Genomic DNA, 26672 nt, shown 5'->3' on the forward strand with positions numbered 1-26672 from the left:
TTGTTCATATGCTAATTCTGTACATTTTTGGCTCATACTATATTATATTATTTATTTTACTGCATTTTTACTCAAAGTTATTTTATTTTATTTTATTAATTTTTTTATTTTTATTTTTTAACCATCTTTACCTATTTTTCTTTTAACTTGTGTTTCTCAAGAGTGATTTTTTTATGTACAACTAAGTTACTGTGACCAAGTAATTTCCCTTGTGGATGAATAAAGTCTGTCTAAGTCTAAATCGACTTTATTGCCGTTTGCACAGGTACAACAAATGTACATGTACACTGGAATTCTTGTGCGAAGTTCCCCGAGTCAATTTTTTTAATACATAGTTTAGATCAAATTAGTTCAGATAAATTGATATTAGTTCATATTATTTCAGATGAGATCAGATTAGATTATATCTCCCATCCTCTAGACTCAGATGGAGACCAGCAGAGGGCAGCAGCAGTTCAGGTGTCAGCATGTCTGTCCGTCCTCATCATCACCTGACCATGAGCTGGTGGTCAGCTGACCTCTGACCTCCACTGACCATCATCTGTCTGGATACCGTAGTTTACAGGAGGAAAAATAAATCTGTTGGATGAAGGGAGCTGTGGACTAGTGTGGATATGAGACTGAAGAGTCACTGGTTCAATCCCCTCTGCATCCAAGGCTGAAGTGCCCTTGAGCAAGGCTGACCTGAATCGGCTCCATGCAGGAATGGATGGTTAAAAGCAGGGAGAATAAATTCTTCATGGGTGGTGACTCTCTTCCTCTCCGTCTGTCGTCACAGGTCGACTCTCTGTTCAGGTCACTTCCTGTTCCTCAGCCAATCAGGGCGAGACATCCTTGGACGCAAGCCCAGACCTTGACCTCTAAACCTAGCGAGGACAGATGGATGAACGAAGGAGGTGGAGAACGGCTCTAATGTTTAAAAGTCCACACGGGGACGTTAGTGTCCTGTTGTCATCCTTTAATGTCAGGAAACACGTCTGAAGAGAGTCAGCACAGAAACAAAAACATTCACCTCCTCCTCCTCCTCCTCCTCCAGTCTGAGTCCTGCAGCCCCGTTCAGTTCAACCCAGAATAATAATAATGATAATAATAATAATAATAATAATAATGAATAAACCCATTAACGGGAGCCCACAGAGATGATGCAGCTCTCAGCTGAAGGCAGGATGTGGAGGGTGGAGCATGAGGACTTCCTTGTCCTCCTCGGATATAAACACTGCTCTTGTTTCTGGGAACTGAAACAAAGAAATATTCTCTTTAATAATCTGACGAGGTTTGAAACAAAAATAAAGCAAGTGACTCTTGAATAAAGTCTGATACAGATCAATAAAGATCAGCTGACGTCCAATCTGAGGACATCCTGTAGAAGAAGAACTATGACCTACACACATATGAGCAGCTGATCTGGTCTGGTCTGGTCTGGTCTCATCACATCTGATCTGGTCTGGTCTGGTCTGGTCTGGTCTGATCTGATCTGATCACATCTGACCTGGTCTGGTCTGGTCTGGTCTGATCTGGTCTGGTCTGATCACATCTGACCTGGTCTGGTCTGGTCTGGTCTGGTCTGATCTGGTCTGATCACATCTGACCTGGTCTGGTCTGGTCTGACCTGATCTGGTCTGGTCTGGTCCGATCTGGTCTGAGCAGGTCCTGGTCCTGGTCCTGGTCTTGGTCCGGTCCCTAGACTGGGACATTTTTCTCATTTGAACAGAAACATTTTTTGGATCAATTTGAATCTTTCAATGGACCGACGGTGGACCTGGTGTGGAACTGAGACCATGAAACTTTCAGCAGGTTTCAAACTACCAACCTGTGATCATTTTCTGCTCCTGACATCTAGAACAGTCGTTCACTGACGTTTGTGTTTATTAGAGCGTCTGAACATCTGTGATGTCCTCTGGTATTTCCGACCTCGTCCAGTTGAATAGAAGGAAGTGCAGCTCACTGCCTCTTTCCTCCCTCAGACTTCCCTTCAGTCTTCACTTGTTGAAGCTGGAGGACGAACATGGACGCCCTGACTCCTCTGCTCCTCGCTCTGCTCCTGAGCTCCAGCTGTGTTCGTAAGTAGTCCGACTCCGGTTCTGATCCAGACGTCGTTCAGCTTCAGCTCAGAGATAAACTGTGTGTTTGTTTTCTTCTTGAACACGTCCCTGTGACACAGACGGAGCTTTGTTCTGGTCACGTCATTAGGTAGAGTAGTGAAAGAGTTTTCTTTGTGTTGGTCTATTGAACAGACACTGGTTCCTAATATTTTGACACTGCATGGGCTAAGCTGAATAACAGAAACATTTGTGAAGTGATGGCTGAACTGTGAACATAATGATCCTAATGAAACTCCTCCAGGATTACCGCAAAACATTTATTCATCTGTTATCTGAGCTCACAGCTGCCTCCAGTCAACCACTGGTTTACTTGTCACGCTCTTTACTGTTGGACACTGAACCACATGAGATCAATGATTCATTTGAACAGAATTCATAACTCAGGACCATAATTAAGAAGACTCTCTAGTTCTGGTTCTGGTCCTGGTTCTGGCTGTTTTTCCCCATCAGGGAACTGTTTGTAACTGGAGAAGGAGTGAACGAATTCTGGTTTTAAACGTGAACAGAGAAATGACTTTAATCACAGTTGATTTGATCAATCAAACATGTTCTTTTTCACTTTTAAAATCTAAAATCTAAAAATAAATTAAAAAAATGTAAAATTAAAAACAGTCTTGGCTCGTTGAAGCAGAACTCAACTGATTTACATGAGTCTGTGTTTGAGGAACTGAGAAACTTTAAGATATAACAGCAGAAAACTTAAACCAGCAGAGCTCACACCAGTCACAAGTCCTGGTTCTGGTTCCTCACACCAGTCACAAGTCCTGGTTCCTCACACCAGTCACATGTCCTGGTTCTGGTTCCTCACACCAGTCACAAGTCCTGGTTCTGGTTCCTCACACCAGTCACACGTCCTGGTTCTGGTTCCTCACACCAGTCACAAGTCCTGGTTCCTCACACCAGTCACAAGTCCTGGTTCTGGTTCCTCACACCAGTCACACGTCCTGGTTCTGGTTCCTCACAACAGTCACAAGTCCTGGTTCCTCACACCAGTCACACGTCCTGGTTCTGGTTCCTCACACCAGTCACAAGTCCTGGTTCTGGTTCCTCACACCAGTCACAAGTCCTGGTTCTGGTTCCTCACACCAGTCACATGTCCTGGTTCTGGTTCCTCACACCAGTCACATGTCCTGGTTCCTCACACCAGTCACATGGCCTGGTTCTGGTTCCTCACACCAGTCGCATGTCCTGGTTCTGGTTCCTCACACCAGTCACAAGTCCTGGTTCTGGTTCCTCACACCAGTCACATGTCCTGGTTCCTCACACCAGTCGCATGTCCTGGTTCTGGTTCCTCACACCAGTCACAAGTCCTGGTTCTGGTTCCCCACACCCTATTGGACAGGCCTCTAAATGTGTTTTGCCTGGGATTCTGGCACAAGGGATTGTAACATCTAATCCTGTGTATTAATGAATTTATCTGGTCTCTGCGTTGTGAGTCCTGCAGCGTCCTCAGATAATAAAATATTTGACTCTTGTGTCTGAAACGTCATTAAATTTTAGATCCGTGGACCAATTTATTTCAGAGATCCGGACGTGTTCAGGTTGATCTTTAATTTTAAGTGTTTCTTATCTTTCTTTATTTTAGACTCATCAACATTCAAATATCCGAATGTCTCCAGGGCTGTGGACGCCGTCACAGGTCCTGACCTTAATCAGCCTCAGACTGAAAGAACCAGCAGAACCAGCAGAACCAGCGGCAGCCTTCACAGCTTTACCACAGATGCAAACAACATCAGCAGACGTCCAACCAGGAGGACACCAAGCTCTGCTTCAGATCCACGGGTCACAGCTGCACATGGAGGAAACTCTGGGTTCACCACAGACCGCTCACACCTGCTGGAGACCAGAACATCTCCAGACACGACCCAGTCTAGAACCTCTCCAGACACGACTGAACCCAGAACATCTGCAGACACGACCCAGTCTAGAACCTCTCCAGACACAACCGAGTCTAGAACCTTTCTAGACAAGACTGAACCCAGAACCTCTCCAGACAGGACTGAACCCAGAACATCTCAAGACACGACAGAGTCTAGAACCTCTCCAGACATAACTGAACCCAGAACCTCTCCAGACACGACTGCACCCAGAACCTCTCCAGACAGGACTGAGTCTAGAACCTCTCCAGAAACGACTGCACCCAGAACCTCTCCAGACACGACTGAGTCTAGAACCTCTCCAGACAGGACTGAACCCAGAACCTCTTCAGACAGGACTGAGTCTAGAACCTCTCCAGACAGGACTGAACCCAGAACCTCTTCAGACAGGACTGAGTCTAGAACCTCTCCAGAAACGACTGCACCCGGAACATCTCCAGACATGACCGAGTCTAGAACCTCTCCAGACAGGACTGAATCCAGAACATCTGCAGACACGATCCAGTCTAGAACCTCTCCAGACAGGACTGAACCCAGAACAACTCCAGACACAACCGAGACCAGTGCATTGTCGTCCCATGTCACCGCCACCCCTCATCCACCTTCAACGTCTATATCCATCATGGAGACAGATCCTCCATCCACCCACAGATCCACAGATCATCCACAGCCCTCAGTGAGTGGAGGAGCTGCACCACCACCAAGTCTCAACAATGCTACCACAATGACCATAGCCCTCAGAACCACTCCACCCAAGCCACCATCCTCCAGCACCACCCCTGCAGCTACAAGTGCAACTCCTCCAACTACAACTACACTTCAGACCACCACCCTTGAACCAACCGCCATCTCTGAACCAACCACCACCACCACCTCTGAACCAACCACCACCACCTCTGAACCAACCGCCATCTCTGAACCAACCACCACCACCACCACCACCTCTGAACCAACCACCACCACCTCTGAACCAACTGCCATCTCTGAACCAACCACCACCACCACAACCGCCTCTGAACCAACCACCACCACCACCACCACCTCTGAACCAACCACCACCACCTCTGAACCAACCGCCATCTCTGAAACAACCACCACCACCACCTCTGAACCAACCACCACCACCACCTCTGAACCAACCGCCATCTCTGAACCAACCACCACCACCACCACCACCTCTGAACCAACCACCACCACCTCTGAACCAACCACCATCTCTGAAACAACCACCACCATCTCTGAACCAACCACCATCTTTGAACCAACCACCACCACCACCATCTCTGAACCAACCACCACCACCTCTGAACCAACCACCATCTCTGAACCAATCACCACCACCACCTCTCAACCAACCACCACCTCTGAACCAACGACCCTCTCTGAACCAACCACCACCACCGCACCTGTAAGTATCCTCCTTATTCTCTAAATTTAATCTCTTTGAATGTTTTATTGCGTGTTCAGGAGACAGTGATGAAGATAATAACAATAATTAAAATTTGAACATGTTTGAGTTCAGAGAAAGACGTCATGAACTCCACAAACTCTTGCAGCCACTAAAATCAGAAACCAGACTCACTGTCTTCGCTGTGATCAAAACCGTTATTTTCACGAACAAGGATAACAACACAACAATGAGAATTTCACACATTCAGAGAAGTGAGGAAGTAGAAGACTTCCCTCTCAGGTGATAGTTTAGTTAGGTCAGAGGAAACAGAGGATGAAGACATGAAGCTTCATCAGAGGAAACATTTTCAGAGTCAAGGTTGAAACAGCAAACAGACGATTATTCCTATTGTCGTGATGTCAGAGTAAAATCTCCCCTCTCGGATCAGCAAAAGGTCTGATCCTGGACTCAGCCACCAACACTGAAGACAGTGGTGAGTTTGCTGCCTTAAAACCGAGTCGAGACTTTAAATGTCTTGTTGTCCCAAACTGACAAAGAAAATCAGAAGAACTTCGCCAACAAGTTGCTGAATGTGTTTCTTGATCAAACTCCTGTGACATGAAGTCTGGACCGTGAACTCATCTATAATTAGAGTTTGTTCCAGGCGCTTCCTGACGGGATACCTCTCATTCAGCCCAAACAATAGTGGACTCTGTTTGGATGATGTTGCTCAGCTTGAAGCTAAAGGTCGGCAGAGAAAGTCCGAGGCGAGCAGGAAGGAAAGCAGGGTGGGGTCTGCAGAGAGCTGCCGTCTTCTGGCCTGGAAGGAGAGTTTATAGATCGAAGGGATTCTGAGAGAAAGACATCTGGGATGGTTCTGGAGAAGAATCAGATCAGTTGGACGATGCGGAATGAAGAGGAACCAGATTAGAATCCACCAGCTCCAGGTGAAGGTCTGGACTGGTTTATGATCAGCTTTCTGTTTATTAACAGCCTCATCATGTCTGCCAGTCTGGAAACACAGCGGATTTAAACCAGCGATGCTCAGAAGTTACTCTAGATGTTTGATTCTGGCTTCATTTTGGATCCTAGAACTGGTGAGTTAATGGGTTCTGGTTCTGAAGAACTGTGTTTACTGGCATTTCTGTTTCCTCAAAACTCAAGCATCAACATTTATATTCCTCCAAGACAGAGTCCTTTATAGTCTTTGTGGGTGGATGTCTGGGCATCTGGGTCAGTCAGAGAGTTGGTGGGAAATGAAAAGGTTTCAGTAGCTGCAGCTACAGAAACATCTCAGTGAACGTCTCCACTGATCAGTGAAGTGTGTGGAGTTTCCTCTGTGGTTCTTCCGTGGTTCCTCTGTGGTTTCCAGTCTGATTAATGATAAGTGTACTGTTCCAGGTCCAGACCTCTGAGGGTCCACACTGCCTCGCTGACATGACAGAGATCAGCTCCAGTCCCAACTCAGTGGTGGTGAACGTGACCTCAGCCGGTCAGTCCTGTAACTTCAGCCTGGTGGTTGGAGGAGAGTCCCGGCCCGATGCCTCCCACTGTGAGACAGCCGGAGACAGCTTCATCTGTCAGATCACGGGTCTACAACCTGGAACTCTAAACAAGATCACAGTAACCTCCAGGAAGGATGGGGAGATGAGCAACGGGTCAGTGCGAACAGGTGAGAACCAACTAGAAGTTTAACAACGTAATGAGTCTTTTAGTTTGTTTGAACCTAATTTTCATTCACACAAACATGACGTCATACATAACATCCAACTAACCACCAACTAACCATCAACCAACCACCAATTATCAATTAACCACCAACTAACAATCAACTAACCATCAACTAACCATCAACTAACCGTCAACTAACAATCAACTAACCACCAAATTATCAATTAACTATCAACTAACAATAAACTAACCATCAACAAACTGTCAACTAACCATCAACTAACCATCAACTAACAATTAAACTATCAACTAACCATCAACCAACCACCAATTATCAATTAACCACCAACTAAAAATCAACTAACTATCAACTAACTATCAACTAACCATCAACTAACCATCAACTAACAATCAACTAACCATCAACTAACCATTAACTAACCATCAACTAACAATCAACTAACCATCAACTAACCATTAACTAACCATCAACTAACAATCAACCATCAACTAACCATTAACTAACCATCAACTAACAATCAACTAACCATCAATTAACCATCAACTAACCATCAACTAACATCAACTAACAATCAACTAACAATCAACTAACCATCAACTATCAACTAACCATCAACTAACAATTAACTAACCACCAATTATCAACTAACCATCAACTAACCATCAACTAAACATCAACTAACTATCAACTAACCATCAACTAACCACCAATTATCCACTAACAATCAACTAACCATCAACTAGCTATCAACTAACAATCAACAAACCATCACCTAACCATCAACTATCAACTAACCATCAACTAACCATCAACTAACCACCAATTATCAACTAACCATCAACTAACCATCAACTAACCATCAACTAACCATTAACTATCAACTAACCATCAACTAACCATCAACTAACCATCAACTAACCATCAACTAACCATCAACTATCAACTAACCATCAACTAACCATCAACTAACCATCAACTAACCACCAATTATCAACTAACCATCAACTAACCATCAACTAAACATCAACTAACTATCAACTAACCATCAACTAACCACCAATTATCCACTAACAATCAACTAACCATCAACTAGCTATCAACTAACAATCAACAAACCATCACCTAACCATCAACTATCAACTAACCATCAACTAACCATCAACTAACCACCAATTATCAACTAACCATCAACTAACCATCAACTAACCATTAACTATCAACTAACCATCAACTAACAATCAACTAACCATCAACTAACCATCAACTAACCATCAACTATCAACTAACCATCAACTAACCATCAACTAACCACCAATTATCAACTAACCATCAACTAACCATCAACTAACCATCAGCTAACCATCAACTAACCATCAACTAACTATCAACTATCAACTAACACCAATTATCAACTAACCATCAACTAACCACCAACTAACCACCAACTAACCACCAACTAACCACCAACCAACCATTAACTAGGAGGTTTCTGGTTTCTGGGAACCCTTCAGCTGACACAGAGACTGATTTGAGGAGTTATGAGGAATGTTTCAAAGACAAGATGTTTTGAGAGCCAGGCATCTATCAGATGTGTCTCAGATGTCCTGAGACACATCTGATAGATGCCTGATAGATGGACGTCTGAGAGACATCTCTCAGATATCTCCATCCTCAATGGGACACAGCAATAATGTCTTCATCTACTGAAGGTTGCATCTGTCCTCGTCTCGCTGTGTCTCTGGAGTGTTGGAAGTTTCGTCCTTGGGGTGTTGCTGACCCACCAACAGGAAACAGGGAGGAAACCATTATGAGTTTTTTGTGTGTGTGGAGGAGGGGTTGTTGTCCTCATCCTGTCCTACCCAGACTATTCTTCTGTTTCCTGTCTCCATGACAATGTCTCCTTCTGTAACACTCTTACAACAGTCTTATCAACCTCTTCCATCACTGGTGTCCCCCTAATCTGTCCCCCAGCCTGTCCCCTAGAAGAAACTTCTTAAAAGGTTCTGAGGGTTGAATCACTTCTAGTAACTCTCAGAATAAAACTGAGTTAGTAGAACCTCCTTCAGTCCAGGTCACCGTCCTCTTGTCCCCCATCTCAGATCCAGTTGGTCCAGCTCATCTGGATGTCCAGCTGGACCTGGGACAGTCTGGGGGCCACAGTGGATCCTCAGGCATTCAGGTGTTCTGGTCTCGGTCCGTGGGTCATGTGGACTGGTACGAGGTGATTCTGGAGGACACCAGCAACGGTTCCCTCAGTACAAACAAAATCATGAGCTCTGCCCCACCGCAGTCTGGGTTCAGCTCCCTGGTTCCTGGGACTCTGTACAACATCAGTGTGGTGGCTTCATCTGGGAACAAGCGAGCTCCACCCGTCTACACCACCATGACCACAGGTGAGATACTCCAACTCTAGAACTAGTGCCTGAGCTGGAACCTGGTTTCACTGATCCAGACTGGATCCTTAATGAAAACAGGATTAAGATGTTATCTTAGTTGATAATCAGACGGATCAAGAAATAAAAATAACTACAAATGTTGTTCCCCCCGTTTCCAAGGTGAGAGTTAAAGAGAAAATATTCAACACAGCTAGTGAATAAAATTTATCTGAATCAAATGATTAAATATTTATAGTAAAATCTGCTTTATTCTTTATGAACATTGAGTTCTGTGTCATTTATCAGTTAGTGATTACAATCCATATGTTTTTGTGATAGAGGGACCCAGATATAAGACACATAGTCAGGATGAGCAACTCAAAGTCAACTTAATAGAGATTTATTAGAATAAAGAATAAAGTTGTTTCAATACAAAGAGAAAATCGATAACAAAATAAAAGACAGTTTAATTTCACTCAGAGTAGATTTGTTGTTCAGTTTCTAATGCTTCTCTTTTGGGTGGGGGGCAGCAACCATAGCGCTGGCATGGGGGGGGGGGGGGGGTACCCTAACCCTAATCCTGACTCTGGTATGTTGGGTTATGCTGTGTACCAGGGCCATGGGGGCCAGAATACATCCATATGAGATCAGTTCTCTCAGGTGTTCCTTGCAGATTAAACAGATTCAGATCAGAGTGGTTTCCTACTCATCATCACTAACATTCAGAGTTATTCCAGAGTTATATATTTTTAGAACATTGAAACCAAAGAAAAGCTGAAGAACAGGATTATCAGTTAAAGATCCAGAAAAGTTTCCATCAGTTAATGGCCTTTAAAGACACATACACTTTAATGTCTGTTAGTTCCATCAGTAGAAGAAGAAGAAACAGTCTTGATTCCTCTTCTGTCCTCTGTCCGTCCTCCAGCTCCATCCCCTGTGGACGGCCTGCAGGTGGCGTCCGTGTCCTCAGACAGCCTCAGCGTGTCCTGGCGGGTCGGACCGGGCCGGGCGGAGAACCTCAGGGTTCTGCTGACAGATCTGGAGGAGGTTGTTCTGAAGAACGTTTCTCTGAAGAACACCACCTCCTCTGCTGAGCTGGATGACCTGCAGCCTGGGACCCGGTACACAGTCACCGTGGTAACGGAGACTGCCGGCCTGCAGAGCTCCGCCTCCACACTGGCTGTCACAGGTAGATATGAAGAGATAACTAGACTCCAAGAACCGAGTCAGAACAAAATGTTTTTATTCAGTTTCAGTTATTCGTCTCAATGTCAACACCAAGAGACGTGGACTCTGAGACAGGAAGTGGTTCTGATGGTCCTGGTTTACTGATGGTTCACCATCCAGCTCTACCTCTCTCTGCTTTTGTTTCCAGGATATTTCAGGATGTTCACACCCTTCCTCCCCCTGTAGCTGGAAACCTCCCCCCACCCAATAACTCATCACTTCAGTAAATCTGTTCACAGTGAGAACGAATCCTCCAACATTAAACTAGGACTGAGGTTTTAACGGCCTCATGTCGCCTCTGATGTTTGACTCAGTTTATAGGTGTTCAGGTCAGACAGGAAGGATCCTGTCATAAAGATAACATGCAGCTCTGATTAAAAGGTTTTCTACATTTCTTTAAAAATGACTGAACATCAGACACAGAGAACCAAACACATGAAAGAGAAATATGTGGGTTTTTTTCTGGAAAATGAGCCAATATGTTTAGGAATGGCCAAGTCAAAGTCCTGACCTTAATCCAATAGAAATGTTGTGGAAGGACCTGAAGCAAGCAGTTGATGTGAGGAAACCCACCAACATCTCAGAACTGAAGTGGTTCTGTTCTGAGGAATGGGCTAAAGTTCCTCCAAGCTGCTGTAGACCACTGATCAGCAGTTACCAGAAACATTTAGTGACAAGGAGGTCACAGCAGATACTGGACACAAGGAGGACATGATATGTAATATTGGCTCACTTTAGTCTAATGTTTCTGTCCCATGTGTTTGATCAAGTTCTCTTTGTCTATAAGACTTGTGATGTTTTTAACTCTTTTTATGAAGAAATACAGAAAACTCTGAAGCTCTGGATCTAACCCATGTTTTCCTCCTCAGTCCCAGCAGCTGTTTCAGGTCTGATCCTCGACAACGACGGCAGCTCAGAGAGTCTGAGGGCATCCTGGCTCTCACCTGGACAGGGGGGGGTGGATGCCTACCTGGTGACCTTGTGGGCGCCGGGGTTCCCTCAGCAGCAGCAGCAGCGCCGCCTGCCCCCCAACGCCACCCAGACTCTGTTTGAGGGTCTGACCCCTGGACGCTGCTACCAGCTTTTGGTCAACGCCACCGCTGGAGGTTGGAGCTCAGAGACCAGGACCAGAGGCCGGACGGGTAGGTCCTCCTCGGATTCTGAGCTGGTCTCAGATGAAGACCTGGTTCCTGCTATTTGACAGAGAACAGACATTTACTCCAACATTTAAGGTTGGGGTTGGAGTAAATGCAAACCATTGTCACAGAATAAAAGATGTTAAATAAAAGCAGCTTTCACTATTGACCTGTCTGGTCCACGGATAAATAAAGTATCTATCTATCTATCTATCTATCTATCTATCTATCTATCTATCTATCTATCTGTCTATCTGTCTGTCTGTCTGTCTGTCTGTCTGTCTGTCTGTCTGTCCATCTTAAAACTGTAAACCGGTTTCCTCCAGAATAATAACAACATTTCCATGAGTCTCTGAACTGACGTCTGATTTGTTGATAACGTCCATCTTTATGTATAATGTGGTGAAGTCTGGGTCAAAGTCTCCTGTTGTCCCAGTTCCAGACCGGGTCTCGGCTCTCTCCATGTCCAGTGACTCCACATCTCTCCAGTTGACCTGGTCTCCACCCAGAGGAGACTGGGACAAGTACAGCGTTCAGCTGATGAACGGCTCCGTGGTTCTGGTGAATGAGACCATCGGTAAAGAGGTCACACAGCACAGCTTCTCCATCCTTAGTCTGGGACTAGTACCAGGACGACTCTACGGTGCCGAGGTCACTGTTCACAGCAGCATCCTGGGTAACAAGGCGCACTGCAGCGGGCGGCTAGGTCAGTCAGCATTTACACATTAAATGAACCCGACTGAATCCCATTGAGGATCCTAAAGTTCCCTCAGACTGAATTCCTCCTGATTCTTGTGAAGCTCAGTGATTGGCTGATGTGTCCACTGACCCATCCTATGCACTCCGTCCCCTCAGCGCCTCGGCCCGTGCAGCAGCTGGTCGTCCGTCAGGCCAATGAATCCTCTCTGGCCGTCTCCTGGAATCGTCCCTTGGGACAGTGGGACGGCTTCACGGTGCTCCTCAGATGGGTGGAGACGTCCACCCTCTTGGCTCAGAGGATCCTCAGCATGGAGGCTGGGGAGTGCTCCTTCACTGCCCTGACTTCTGGACGCCGCTACACTGTCACCGTGACAACCAACAGTGGCAACCTAACCAGCTCTGCCTCGGTGACAGCATGGACGAGTGAGTTCTGTTCTGGCCACAGATTGATAACCAATCATCAGATCAATATCTCCGTCTGACCTCTGCCTCCGTCCATCCTCTCAGCTCCAGCTCAGGTCAACCAGCTGCAGGTTTCTAACCAGGGCAAAACCGACAGCCTGCAGGCTCAATGGGAACCGGCCTCCGGAGATCTGGACTCCTACCAGGTCCTGCTGATCCATGACAGCAGCGTGATCAAGAACCAGAGCGTCAGGGCCGACACCAGCAGCATCAGCTTCAAGGCCCTGAGACCTGGAGCCCTGTACCGCGTGGTGGTGACCACCGTCAGAGCCGGACTCATCTCCAGACAGAAGGTGGCAGAGGGACGCACCGGTGAGACATCTAGGACATCACCAGGGTTTAGAGACACGTATAGGATGTCTAGGATAGAAACAGTCATAGACATGTAGAGGATGTCTGGGACAATACATGTAGAAATATTCATCACCTGCAGCTACAGACTAAAGGATTCAAACTACCTCCTGCTCATGAGCAATAATTTAATAATAATAATAAAACAATGTGTTCTCATTTAGTTTTAATTGCTGGTCTGAGACAAACACACACTCATGCAGTGTGTATCAGTGTGTGTTTGTACGTCTGCAGCAGGATATTATTGTGAAGCAGGAAAGTTTCTGGTATTTTCAGGAAGCGTCAACACAAAGAACCTGGAGGTCGTTTATCAGAGACTTCCTGTCAGGACGAGGACCAGTATTCAACAAAGATCCTGTAACTTCCTAGAGATGAATTCATTAATTTATTATTTAAAGCTCATAGAACACGATGTACAGACTGAGATGATTAATTACTTAATCATATATATTTATATATAGATATATATTAAATTCATTCTCTGTAGAAACAACCACTAAACACCAGACCATGATTTTAGTTGAAACCAGAATAAAAGCCTTTATTTAAAATGACAGTAACGAGGTTTAACGTTACCAGCGTCATCTGGTTATTGATCATTTATTCCAGCGTCTGATCAGGATTCTTAGACCTCGCTCTATCCAAAATAAATCAGGTCTTAGTTCAGTCAGAGATGTTAACGTTGAACCCTTCCAACCAGTAGCTTCCTGTTGCAGCTCTCAGACCAGATTCACTGTGATCATCAATAAACCAGATAAGTTCAGACCATCAGGACGTCCCATCAAACCTTTGACCTCCTCTTCCTCCTCAGTTCCAGCTGCCGTGGGTGACGTGAGGATCAGTAACAACGGTCGGACAGACTTCCTCACCGTGTCGTGGCGTCAGGCTGAAGGTGACGTGGACAGTTACCTGGTTGCCCTTAGCGACAGGGACAGGACACTTCACACCTTGGCCATCTCCAAGTCCAGCCCCGGGTGTGTCTTCAACTCCCTGGTGTCCGGACGTCTCTACAACGTCTCCATCACCTCCTGCAGCGGCCGCTACCAGAACCACACCTCCATCCAGGAGAGAACCCGTAAGTACATCACTGACTGGTCCTGGTCCACAGAGACTACACCTACATGACTGGTCCTGGTCCACAGAGACTACATCTACATGACTGGTCCACAGAGACTACACCTACATGACTGGTCCACAGAGACTACACCTACATGACTGGTCCTGGTCCACAGAGACTACACCTACATGACTGGTCCACAGAGACTACACCTACATGACTGGTCCACAGAGACTACACCTACATGACTGGTCCTGGTCCACAGAGACTACACCCACATAACTGGTCCTGGTCCACAGAGACTACACCTACATGACTGACTGATCTACAGAGACTAATAGGATCCTCAGATGCTACATCAGCTACATCATCATGTAGTTTACAGCTTATGTCTGAATTCCGCCAACAGAACCGGCGAAGGTCCAGGACCCCACAGCGACCCACGCTGCTCGGGATGACTACCTTAAGGTCAACTGGCATCATGCTGCTGGAGACTTGGACCTGTACCAGGTGTTCATCAAACACAACAACGTGTTCCTGCAGAACAAGACAGTTCTGAAGACCCAGAACGAATGTGTGTTCACCGGACTGGTACCGGGCCGACTGTACACGGTGCTGGTCAACACCTGGAGTGGGAAATATGAAACCAGCACCTCTACCCATGGCAGGACCTGTGAGTGACCTCTGAACCCTGGAACCTTAACTGATCTATCAGCTGAAAAGAAGAGCATGATTAATTGATTGATTGATTGATTGATTGATTGATTGATTGAATCTGGACAGAGACCATTTCTGCAGACAGACTTACTAATGTCCTGTCTGTCCTTCAGTCCCGGCACCAGTTCGGTCCTTGGTTCTGGCGGGCCGGGGGACTGAGCACCTGCGGCTTACGTGGCTGGCGGCTCCAGGTGATGTGGATCACTATGAGGTTCAGCTGCTGTTCAGCGACATGAAGGCGTTTCCTCCCATCACTCTGGGCAGCGGCGTGGGAGAATGCGTCCTGATGTCGCTCACACCTGGACGACTTTATAAGATCCTGGTTTCTACCTTCAGTGGCCCCAACCAGAAGGCCCAGTTCATCGAGGGCCGCACAGGTCAGCTGCACTGAGATGATGCTTTACTGCTGTTAACATCCTGCTCATAAAGTATTTACACTTTACCTCAGTTAAAGGATTTCCTCATAGTGTTCCTCACTATGTTCCTCATAGTTTCAATAAGATCGGATAGTCCTAGGCTGCTGGGGGACATCCCATGATGCACCTGTCCTCTACTTTGTTCTCTATTACTTCTCATGCATTGTGTGCTACTACTGAACAGCATGATAACAGCTGTGTCCCTCTTTCCTTTTTCTGTCTCTACCCGGCCTCAAGCAGATAGGCTTGCCCCATATGAGCTGGCTCTGGCTCTGGCTCTGGTTCTGGCTCTAGCTCTGGTTCTGCTCAAGATTTCTTCCTGTTAAAAGGGAATTTTTCTTGCCACCGGCGTCGCCTTCCTGCCAACTTGTATTGTTATTGAATGAAGTGGTTTTCTGTGAATACAGGACACTGTGTTCCGTGGAAATGGAAAAGTCTTTGTTGTGTAACAGAAACTAATGAATTTTCTCAGGGAAGTGAAGCTGGTTAGTAAAATGATCTCAGAGCTTGAAACTGTTAAAGGTGAACTCTGAGCTGTTGGACTTTAGAGATCTGCATCAGGAAATCTTTAAAGGTTTCAGCTGATTTCCACTGACTGGACCCCAGAGACTCAGTGGCTCTTCTTCTGTTCAATCAAATGCAGTTTCATTTATTTAGTGCCAACAACAATTAATTGTCTCAAGACATTTTACAGAACTCAGAGCAGCGTTGAAGTGACAGTGGCAAGAAAGACTCTTTTTAACAGAATGAAACTTTTAAAACTATTTCAAACTATTTCACTGAGAGCCTCATGAAGAGCTTCATCGTGTTTCCTCACGACTGAAATACGTTTCTGATTGAGTTGATTAAAAGGTGCATTCAGTCTTTCACAGTCGTTTCAGTGAAAATCGAATGGTCCAGGAGGTGGTTCAGCTTTCCACAAAGAATATGCTTAGATACAGATTCAGATATTTATTCAGTCTGATGATTAAATGAGCATCAGCTACTCCATCTGCTTCTCATCTCTGGTAAAGGATCTGAGCATAAATCAACAGAGACTAAAGTCTGTCCTCTGTCCTCAGTCCCCAGTAAAGTGAAGAACATCCACGTCAGTAACGGTGGAGACAGCAGCAGTCTGAAGGTGAGCTGGACTCCAGGGCCGGGGGACGTGGACGAATACTCAGTCTTCCTGTTCAGAGACAGCCGTCAGCTCAGCGACCGATCTGTCCTCAAACACCACAACGAGGTGACATTCGGTTCTCTGCAGCCGGGACAGAAGTACGAGGTGATGGTTCAGTCAGTGAGTGGAGATCTAGTGAACAACAACACCGCGGCCGGACGCACAGGTCAGAACACCAGCACCAAACAATGAACCGGTCCAGAACAGGCCCCATGCATTTAAATGATTGTTGGACCAGATGTGTCAGGACTGAGTCACAGTAACAGCGCCATCTACTGGCAACAGGAAGTTGTAGGTGGTGTAGCAGGTCAAACGCTTTAATAATGGTTGAACAGCGTCACCATAAAAAAACAAACTCCTTGTTCCTACAGTTAACCACCAATATCATAGTCATGGCGCCACCTACTGACAGCAGTCAGCATCATGTGATATAAACGAAATGTACCTGTTGTGTTTGACACATGATCCACAGCAATGTGACATATGATTATCAGGTGTCCTCTAGTGTCACATAGTGGACACAGGACAGAAGACGTCTACAAGGTTTGATCATGGATGATAATGACTCGGATCTTGTCCTTCAGTGCCCTCTGCGGTGACAGGGCTTAAGGTGGACGCCCTCCACTCCACCTGCAGCCTCCAGGTGAGCTGGCAGGATGCTCTGGGCGTAGCAGACGGATATATCCTGCAGCTTCTAGATGACAGAGGAAGTCTGGTGACGAACTCCTCTCAGCCCTCCGGACACACCTGGTCCAGGTTCCATGGTCTCACCCCTGGAAAGAAGTACCGGGTCCTCGTCCAGACTACAAGTGGAGAGGTCCACAGCATGGGGGTCAGCGCTGAGGCCTGGACAAGTACGACTTCCTGTTTCTCACCTGACAGAGAGCTATGCATTAAACAGTGAAATACCACGATATCATTTTAAATGATGTCAAATATTATCTCTAGAGAGTTCAAATATTCAAGAAAAAAATATATATAAAAAGTTCAAGAATACGAATCAAAAATACAGTTTTTAAGGTTCTGGATGATTTTCTGTGAATAGATGTTAAAATCAGACGTTCTGCTCCCATCAGCCCCAGCGGCCGTCACTGACCTGTCCGTCAGAGCTAACACCACCAGCAGCCTGTCGTTCCACTGGTCTCCACCAGAGGGAGACTTTCAGCTCTATGAGGTCTTCCTCTACAACAGCGACGAGTCTCTGCAGGAGCGACGTCATGTCCAGTCCAGCAGTCAGCAGTGCTCCTTCCAGGGCCTCAGACCGGGAGCTCAGTACAGGGTGGTGGTTCTGATCCACAGCGGAGATCAGACTAACCAGACCTCCATCTGGGCCAGGACAGGTGAGACCAGAGCTTCTGGGTCATGTAGCCGCGCTGAGGGTTACAGGTGATGGATGTGTCCCAGTAAACGTGTCTCTCCAGTCCCAGCAGCTGTGGCATCTCTGAGGGCTCGGCCTGGAAACCAGTCCGACGCTCTGTGGGTGACGTGGGATCGTGGCGGCGGTGATCTGAGTGGATACCTGCTGTCCCTCTACGACCCCAACGGATCCCAGCAAGCTAAGCAGCAGCTCGGATCAGAGGTCACAGAGTTCGTCTTCTCAGGCCTGGTACCGGGTCGACTGTACCAAACCGAGGTCCTGAGTCTGAGCGGAGAGCTCAGCAACAGAGCCGGCGTCGTGGGCCGGACCGGTGAGGCGGTCAGATTATTACTGAATATGACACAGGGGTCAGAGGTCAGATTATTAATGTTCATGAAGGATCGAAGTGATAAAATCAAAAACTGTTTGGTTCTCAGAGTTGTTCTGTTTTCACCAAAACAGGTCAGAGGTCACAGTTTACAGGTAGAGGGTCAGAGGTCAGAGGTCACAGTTTACAGGTAGAGGGGTCAGAGGTCAAAGTGGGTTAAGTTCATTTCTGACAGAGACACAGGGTGACGTACGGAAAAAAAAAAACTCCAAATGATGAATTGAATGTTTTCCTTCTCAGCTCCCAGACCTCCCACCTCCTTCCTGTTCGGGGGGGTCACCAACACCTCCCTGGAGATCACCTGGACTGGCCCCGACAACTCCGACTACGATGACTTTGATCTGCAGTGGACTCCTGAGGACCGGCTGTCCGTCATCAACCCATACCAGAGCCGGGTCTCTGGCAGCCGCATCCTGAGAGGGATGTTTCCTGGACGGCTCTACAGGTTCAGCCTCCGTACCATCAGCGGGACCACAGGCCTCGGGGCTACCCCCACCTTTAGCACACCCATCCACAACAGCATCCGAACCAGTAGGTGGCAGCGCCACTAATAAATGAAACCTTAAACCTGTGAGAGGATCTTAGCTAATCTCTGTCTGGTGTCTGGTCCAGAACCAGAGAGAGTCCACGGCCTCCACTGCCGTCCTCAGAGGTCCACCTCCATCTCCTGTTCCTGGACGGCCCCGGAGGCCGACTACGACTCCTACACCATCGAGTGTCTCCACCAGGACACCCACACCTTGGTTTACTCCCGACGCACCGGCCGAAACTCCACCAGCTACGTCATCACTCAGCTAGAGCCCCACAAACGCTACACCATATCGGTGAAGGTCATCTCTGACAAGACGACCAGCGACGAGGCTCGGGACAGCGTGGTCACCATGATCGACCGTAAGGGAGGGTGGAGGTTATCAGATTGGGGAGGTCAATAGAGTGGGGAGGTTAACTTGTTCATTGTTCATGTCCCTCAGGTCCCCCCCTCCCTCACATCTCCACCCGTGTCAGTGACCAATCAGCTGTTGTCTCCACCTCCTCCATCTTCTTCCGCTTCAACTGTAGCTGGTTCAGTGATGTCAACGGAGCCATCAGGTTCTTCACCGTGGTGGTAACCGAGTCTGAAGGTGAGCAGGTTCAGGGGCCAGGGTCCAGGAGCCCTCACTGTCCTCCTGTCCTCCTGTCCTCTTGCTGTGACATGAGGACAGTGAGGGTTCCTGGTTCCTGTCATTGGACTGCAGTCAGCTAATCAGAATGCATGTGAGGATGTACCTGAAATGTTCTGAGCTGTCTGTGAAGGTGAGGATGACGTGCAGCCGGATCAGCACCACCCCCTGCCGTCCTACCTGGACTATAAAGCCAACAGCTCTGTCAGGTCCTACCAGACCGGCTACTTCCCCAGCCGCTGCACCGACACCAGCACCCACATCTTTGACATCCACCTGGGGACCAGAATGGACTCGCTGGGGGGATCCTGTGATCACAGAGGGAAGGACCTGGACCCAGAGTCCAGCAGAACCCGGAACCACTTCTGTGACGGACCGCTGAAACCCAAAACCGCCTACAGGTACTGAAAGGATAGTCCACGAGAGTCAGATGGTCCAGAGTCTCACCTCAGTGCTCCAGATTATTTAGTGTAGATGTTGTGTAGACATTGTAGATGTTGTAGATGTTGTGAAGATGTTGTGTAGATGTTGTGTAGACGTTGTAGATGTTGTAGATGTTGTGAAGATGTTGTGTAGATGTTGTGTAGATGTTGTGTAGATGTTGTAGATGTTGTGAAGATGTTGTGTAGATGTTGTGTAGACGTTGTAGATGTTGTAGATGTTGTGAAGATGTTGTGTAGATGTTGTGTAGACGTTGTAGATGTTGTAGATGTTGTGAAGATGTTGTGTAGATGTTGTGTAGACGTTGTAGATGTTGTAGATGTTGTGAAGATGTTGTGTAGATGTTGTGTAGACGTTGTAGATGTTGTAGATGTTGTAGGTGTTGTGTAGATGTTGTGTAGATGTTGTAGATGTTGTGTAGATGTTGTGTAGACGTTGTAGATGTTGTGTAGATGTTGTGTAGATGTTGTAGATGCTGTAGACGTTGTAGATGTTGTAGATGTTGTGTGGGGCAGCCGTGGCCTACTGGTTAGCGCTTTGGGCTTGTGACCGGAGGGTTGCCGGTTCGAACCCCCGACCGGTAGAAAGCGGCTGAAGTGCCCTTGAGCAAGGCACCTAACCCCTCACTGCTCCCCGAGCGCCGCTGTAGCATGGCAGCTCACTGCTCCGGGTTAGTGTGTGCTTCACCTCACTGTGTGCTTTGTGTTCACTAATTCACGGATGGGATAAATGCAGAGACCAAATTCCTTGTATACACAAGTATACTTGGCCGATAGACACTTAATCTATCTAATCTAAAAGATGTTGTGTAGACGTTGTAGATGTTGTAGACGTTGTATAGATGTTGTAGACGCTGTAGATGTTGTGTAGACGTTGTAGATGTTGTGTAGATGTTGTAGACGTTGTGTAGATGTTGTGTATATGTGGTTTAGATGTGTAGCTGTTGTGTAGATGCTGTATAGATGTTGTGTATATGTGGTTTAGATGTGTAGCTGTTGTGTAGCTGTTGTGTAGATGCTGTATAGATGTTGTGTAGATGTTGTGTAGATGTTGCTGATGTTGTGTAGATGCTGTGTTGATGTTGTGTAGCGGTGAAGGTCTCTGTGTGTTTGTGTCATTCAGGATCAGTGTCCGAGCTTTCACCCAGCTGTTTGACGATGAGGACTCGTCTGGCGTCTCGTCTCCTCTCTTCACGGACACCTTCATGTCTCTGCCCATCACCACGGAGACCGGTGAGACAAACACCAACAGCTGAGTGTAGAGAGAATAAAAGTGTGATGAAGACGTGATGAAGACGTTGTGTTTCCTCCTCTAGAGCCTCTGAGCGGCGTCATCGAAGGCGTCAGTGCTGGACTCTTCCTTATAGTCATGGTCGTAGGAATCGCTGCCCTGCTGGTCTGTAGGCACAGAGCCCACAAAGAGTAAGACCACCTGTTCCCCACCTAGCTTAGCTTAGCTTAGCTTAGCCAATGTCAAAACAGTGACTGTGTGTTTCCACCAGGGTGGAGGAGAGGCCGGTGGTCAGGATGAGTTTGAGGAGAGAGAGATCAACAGGAGGAGTCCAGCTGGGAGTCAGAGGGTAAGAACCTATGACATAGATATAAATAAGAGTGATTTATTAACTAAACTTTAATATGTGTTGGAATATTATAAACATTTAATACCAGTGATGTCACATATAAGGTTAACAATGATACTTGTTAGAAGGATCAATTTCAGCAGTGAATCAGTTCAATAATAATTCAGTTGCTGCGTCAATCTATAACTTCTATCTTTGCTTTTGTTCACAGCAGTCGTCGAATCTCCAGGTGAGAATCAGACCCTAGAATCCAGACCCTACAATCAGACCCTAGAATCAGGCCCTAGAATCCAGACCATAGAATCCAACCCTAGAATCCAGACCCTAGAATCCAGTCCCTACAATCAGACCCCAGAATCAGGCCCTAGAATCCAGACCATAGAATCGAACCCTAGAATCCAGACCCTAGAATCCAGTCCCTACAATCAGACCCCAGAATCAGGCCCTAGAATCCAGACCATAGAATCCAACCCTAGAATCCAGACCCTAGAATCCAGTCCCTACAATCAGACCCTAGAATCAGGCCCCAGAATCCAGACTGTACAATCGACCCCAGAATCCAGACACTAGAATCCAAACCCTAGAATCCGATCCTAGAACCCAGTCCCTAGAATCTGACCCTAGAATCCAGACTGTAAAATCAGACCCTAGAATCCAGACTGTACAATCAGACCCTAGAATCCGACCCTAGAATCCAGACCCTAGAATCAGAGCCTAGAATCCAGACCCTACAATCAGACCCTGGAACCCAGACTCTAGAATCCAGTCCCTAGAACCCAGACTCTAGAATCCAGACCCTAGAATCCAGGCCATAGAATCCAGATCCTAGAACCCAGACCCTTGAGCTGACCCTAGAATCCAGACCCTAGAATCCAGTCCCTACAATCTGACCCTAGAATCCAGACCGTACCATCAGACCCTAGAATCAGACCCTAGAATCCAGGCCCTAGAATCCAGACCGTACAATCGACCCCAGAATCCAGACCCTAGAATCCAAACCCTAGAATCCGATCCTAGAACCCAGACCCTAGAACCCAGACCCTATAAGCTGACCCTAGAATCTGACCCTAGAATCCAGACTGTACAATCAGACCCTAGAATCCGACCCTAGAATCCAGACCCTAGAATCCGAGCCTAGAATCCAGACCCTACAATCAGACCCTGGAACCCAGACTCTAGAATCCAGTCCCTAGAACCCAGACCCTAGAATCCAGACCCTAGAATCCAGGCCATATAATCCAGATCCTAGAACCCAGACCCTTGAGCTGACCCTACAATCCAGACCCTAGAATCCAACCCTAGAATCTGACCCTAGAATCCTGACCATACAATCAGACCCTAGAATCTGACCCTAGAATCCAGACCCTAGAATCAGACCCTATAATCCAGACCCTACAATCAGACCCTATAATCCAGACGTTAGAATCTAGACCCTAGAAGATGACCCTAGAATCCAACCCTAGAATCCAGACCCTAGAATCCAGACCCTAGAATCCAGGCCCTATAATCAGACCCTAGAATCCAGACCCTAGAAACCAGACCCTAGAAACCAGGCCCTAGAATCCAGGCCCTAGAAACCAGAGGTCTATAGTTTGATCTTTTTTCTGGTGTTAAACATTTAGTTTTTTAATCTTTCAGTCCCATCAAGATCTTGAACTTCGAGTGTCACTACAACAAACTCCAGGCTGACTCTAACTACCTGCTGTCAGAGGAGTATGAGGTCAGTGATCATTGATTATTAACGAGGACACAGTTTAAACAACAGCGTGGTACTTACAGTGTTAAACGGACCTCATTAATGGTATTGATTCGGTTAAATACTCTGTAATATTTACTCTGTCAGACGTCACAAGTGTTTTCATTTTACTTTAAAATAACCTGACCATGAGAAAACCGACTAAATGTTGTTGATGTATCTAGAATACGAACATGTCTTTATCATGTCTGAGTTTGATTTAACGCTGTTAAAGCTGCTGAGGGAGCCAGGTTCAGATTGTCAATGTCTTCAACATAAGACAGAATAGTTTTTGTTTTCTTCCCGTCAGGACCTGAAGGATGTCGGCCGTAATCAGCCTCTGGACTCGGCTCTGCTACCAGAGAACCGTGGGAAGAACCGATACAACAACATCCTGCCCTGTGAGTGACATCACCATGGAGACAAGAAGATGACTGTCCTCTTCGTAGTGTTAATGTCTCACAGCGTTTTTATTTCTGTTTTCAGACGACTCAACAAGGGTGAAGCTGTCTTATGTAGACGATGATCCTTGCTCCGACTACATCAACGCCAGCTACATCCCAGTAAGACGACACTGACCAATTCTCCTCAGTGGTCTGGATCTGGAACAATATCTGGATTTGATCTGGATCTAGTTTGGGTTCTATCTGGAACATAAATGTTTCCAGACTTACAGTGATCAGAGCTGTTTCTCTGATTCTTCATCGTTGCTGTTCACCGTGTGTTTTCAGGGTAATAACTTCCGTCGGGAGTACATCGCCACTCAGGGTCCTCTGCCGGGAACCAAAGATGATTTCTGGAAGATGGTTTGGGAGCAGAACGTCCACAACGTGGTGATGGTCACACAGTGTGTAGAGAAAGGCCGGGTGAGTGAAAGACATCTGAAAATACTCTGAACCTCATCAGGATGCTTTGTCTGACATATCCTCATCTACCTCGTCCAGGTGAAGTGTGATCACTACTGGCCGTTTGATCAGGACCCTCTGTACTACGGAGACCTGATTGTCCAGATGCTGTCAGAGTCAGTTCTACCTGAGTGGACCATCAGAGAGTTCAACATCTGCAGCGTATGCTTCTCAGAACTCATCAGCTGGTGTCAGGATGTTTGACCCAAAGTCAGCTGATCGGTGGTCATGTGTTTCAGGAGGAGCAGCTGAGCTTCAGCCACCTGGTCCGACAGTTTCACTACACGGTGTGGCCCGACCACGGCGTCCCAGAGACCACTCAATCCCTCATCCAGTTCGTCCGAACCGTCCGGGACTACGTCAACAGGAGCCCTGGGTCTGGACCCACCGTCGTCCACTGCAGGTAGATCTCTGGGACTGTAGAGTCCTTCCTTGTCGTTAAATTGAGTGTTTTTTTTGACTGGAGCCTGGTGTGTGTGTGTCAGTGCTGGTGTGGGTCGTACCGGGACCTTCATTGTTCTGGACCGAGTCCTGCAGCAGCTGGACAGCAAGGATACAGTGGACATCTATGGCGCCGTCTTTGACCTGAGACTCCACCGGTCACACATGGTGCAGACAGAGGTAGGACCAGAGGTTTTTACCCATAACTTTAATTTTTTAAAATGATAATAATGACATATTCAATAACATTTAGTTTTCATTAAAGTTTCATTAACTTTAAGTACCTTTTCAGAACAGTATTGACTTTTAATGGTAAAAAAAAGTCAATACTGTGCCTCCACCCTACGGTGCCGTCTAAGAGCTGCTAGCGCTAACAGCTCTTAGACGGCACCGTAGGGTTGAAGTGCTTCGGTGGTATTCAAATTCCATTTTGGTAGCCGTTAGCCGCATAGACATAGACATATATACATATATATTTTATATATGTCTATGGTTAGCCGAGCTCTGACGTGTGCACTGTGTAATCGGTGTACCAGGAAATCGTGCACTGACAAAAGTTTTGCGATGTTTGGAACGCAAACTGTGATGAGACACAAGAGCCAATTAATAAGGTCACTCGCCACCAAGTGGTCAGGGGTGTGAATTACAATCTGTCAAAATGACAGATGGCCTTCAGATTTTTCCGTCACAGCTTTAAAAAATCGGTCAGTGACGGAAAATATTCAGTTAACGCGACCCCTGGGTAGGACTGATGCATCATGGGAGTGTGTTACCAGAAGCTCTGATCATTGCACCGCCATGTTTGAAGTCTGAAAACATCCTTTACTCAGAAAACAGTGCAGGTCAGTCTAGTCTCAGATCATCCAGAACCAACAGCTGAATTTAATCAACATGCTCAGTCCCTACAGCGCCTCCACCCCTACCTCCACCCATACCTCAACCTCTACCTCCACCTCCTCTCTCACTTGGTCTCTAACAGTCGCTAATCGTCTGTATCCGTCTCTGTCGGTTTTCCTCTCCCGTCAGGGTCAATATTCGTACCTGCACCAGTGCGTCCGGGACGTCCTGAGAGCCAGGAAGCTGCGCAGCGAGCAGGAGAACCTCCTCCACTCGGTCCTGAGGACGTGAACCTCCGTCTGAGAGGTGAGTCAGCCGTCCGTCTGACTGCAGCTCGTCAGTGATGATCAACACAACTGATAATCAGACGTACTGATCCTTCCCCACAGAGACATGATGAATGTTGACGCCACAAAGAAACACGGCCGTTTATTTTTCTACTAATGTTCAGATATAATTTATATAACGTGTCTGTATATATTCTGTATGAAGAACTCTGTTACTCCATCAACATGTATGACGTCTGATTCTGCAGAACCTGTACCTCTGTGATGCAGCACATTAAACAGCTCATGTAGAAACGACTGGTTTCTCTGGTTATTCAACAACAATCAGTCAAACCCTAACTCCCTCTGAGAGGAGATGATCAGACGTCACATCAACACCTGGTCTCACCTGGTCTCACCTGTCCATCTACCTGGTCTTAATATAAATGTGTCTCCACATGCGTCCCCAGCCAGCACTTGAGATCTGATCTCAGTGTGTGTGTCTGTAAATCAGCAGCGCCATCATGTGGTCAGTAGAATATTGTACCAGCTGCTGTCTCTAATGGATCTCTACCTACCGCTGGATCAGAACCATCAACAGCTGCTTGTTGACTTGGAGACATGATCCAGATGTTGGAACCAGATGGAAAGACTCTCACATGATAAGATCTGATTGATTTTAGAGACAAAGACTCAGATTAGACCTGAACCCTGGAAGCTTCATCCTCAGAGGAACCAGGTCTCTGATGAGCTGTTGTGTTGTTGTGTCCCCCTGTTGTGTGTCTCTGTTGTGTTGTTGTGTGTCTCTGTTGTGTGTCTCAGTTGTGTTGTTGTGTGTCTCTGTTGTGTGTCTCAGTTGTGTTGTTGTGTGTCTCTGTTGTGTTGTTGTGTGTCTCTGTTGT

At 46.7% G+C, this 26672-nt stretch overlaps 1 protein-coding gene across 4 annotated transcripts; it reads left to right on the forward strand.

Annotated features, from left to right (window-relative positions):
- The first annotated feature begins 1582 nt into the window (after window positions 1-1582).
- On the forward strand, window positions 1583-26672 carry ptprbl (protein tyrosine phosphatase receptor type B, like). Of its 4 annotated transcripts, XM_084556088.1 has the most exons (33): window positions 1583-2060; window positions 3688-5387; window positions 6771-7041; window positions 9162-9455; window positions 10363-10626; window positions 11534-11806; window positions 12237-12506; window positions 12656-12922; window positions 13007-13273; window positions 14124-14387; window positions 14779-15042; window positions 15200-15463; window positions 16564-16827; window positions 17246-17515; window positions 17738-18001; window positions 18083-18349; window positions 18647-18937; window positions 19019-19297; window positions 19378-19527; window positions 19700-19967; window positions 21130-21239; window positions 21323-21428; window positions 21509-21586; window positions 21798-21815; window positions 23225-23306; window positions 23632-23722; window positions 23808-23884; window positions 24053-24187; window positions 24266-24388; window positions 24466-24629; window positions 24712-24847; window positions 25694-25810; window positions 25894-26672. In XM_084556088.1, the coding sequence occupies exons 1-32, from the start codon at window positions 2006-2008 to the stop codon at window positions 25793-25795; spliced, it is 7728 nt and encodes a 2575-aa protein (XP_084412214.1). In that variant the 5' UTR covers window positions 1583-2005; the 3' UTR covers window positions 25796-25810; window positions 25894-26672. The 4 variants fall into 4 exon arrangements, with proteins under 4 accessions (XP_084412214.1, XP_084412213.1, XP_084412215.1 ...); XM_084556087.1 differs by having other exon boundaries at window positions 25694-26672; XM_084556089.1 differs by having other exon boundaries at window positions 21801-21815; window positions 25694-26672.

The sequence above is a fragment of the Chelon labrosus genome (assembly GCF_963514085.1).
Source record: "Chelon labrosus genome assembly, chromosome: 11".
In the NCBI taxonomy this organism is placed as follows: Eukaryota; Metazoa; Chordata; class Actinopteri; order Mugiliformes; family Mugilidae; genus Chelon; species Chelon labrosus.

Bases quoted from the DNA above. Each gene is read 5' to 3' on its own strand.
- ptprbl (XM_084556087.1), top strand. From the start codon at position 2,006: ATGGACGCCCTGACTCCTCTGCTCCTCGCTCTGCTCCTGAGCTCCAGC. The intron at 18,002-18,082 runs GTGAGACCAGAG...GTGTCTCTCCAG, and splicing joins CTCCATCTGGGCCAGGACAG to TCCCAGCAGCTGTGGCATCT. The intron at 19,528-19,699 runs GTGAGCAGGTTC...CTGTCTGTGAAG, and splicing joins GGTGGTAACCGAGTCTGAAG to GTGAGGATGACGTGCAGCCG.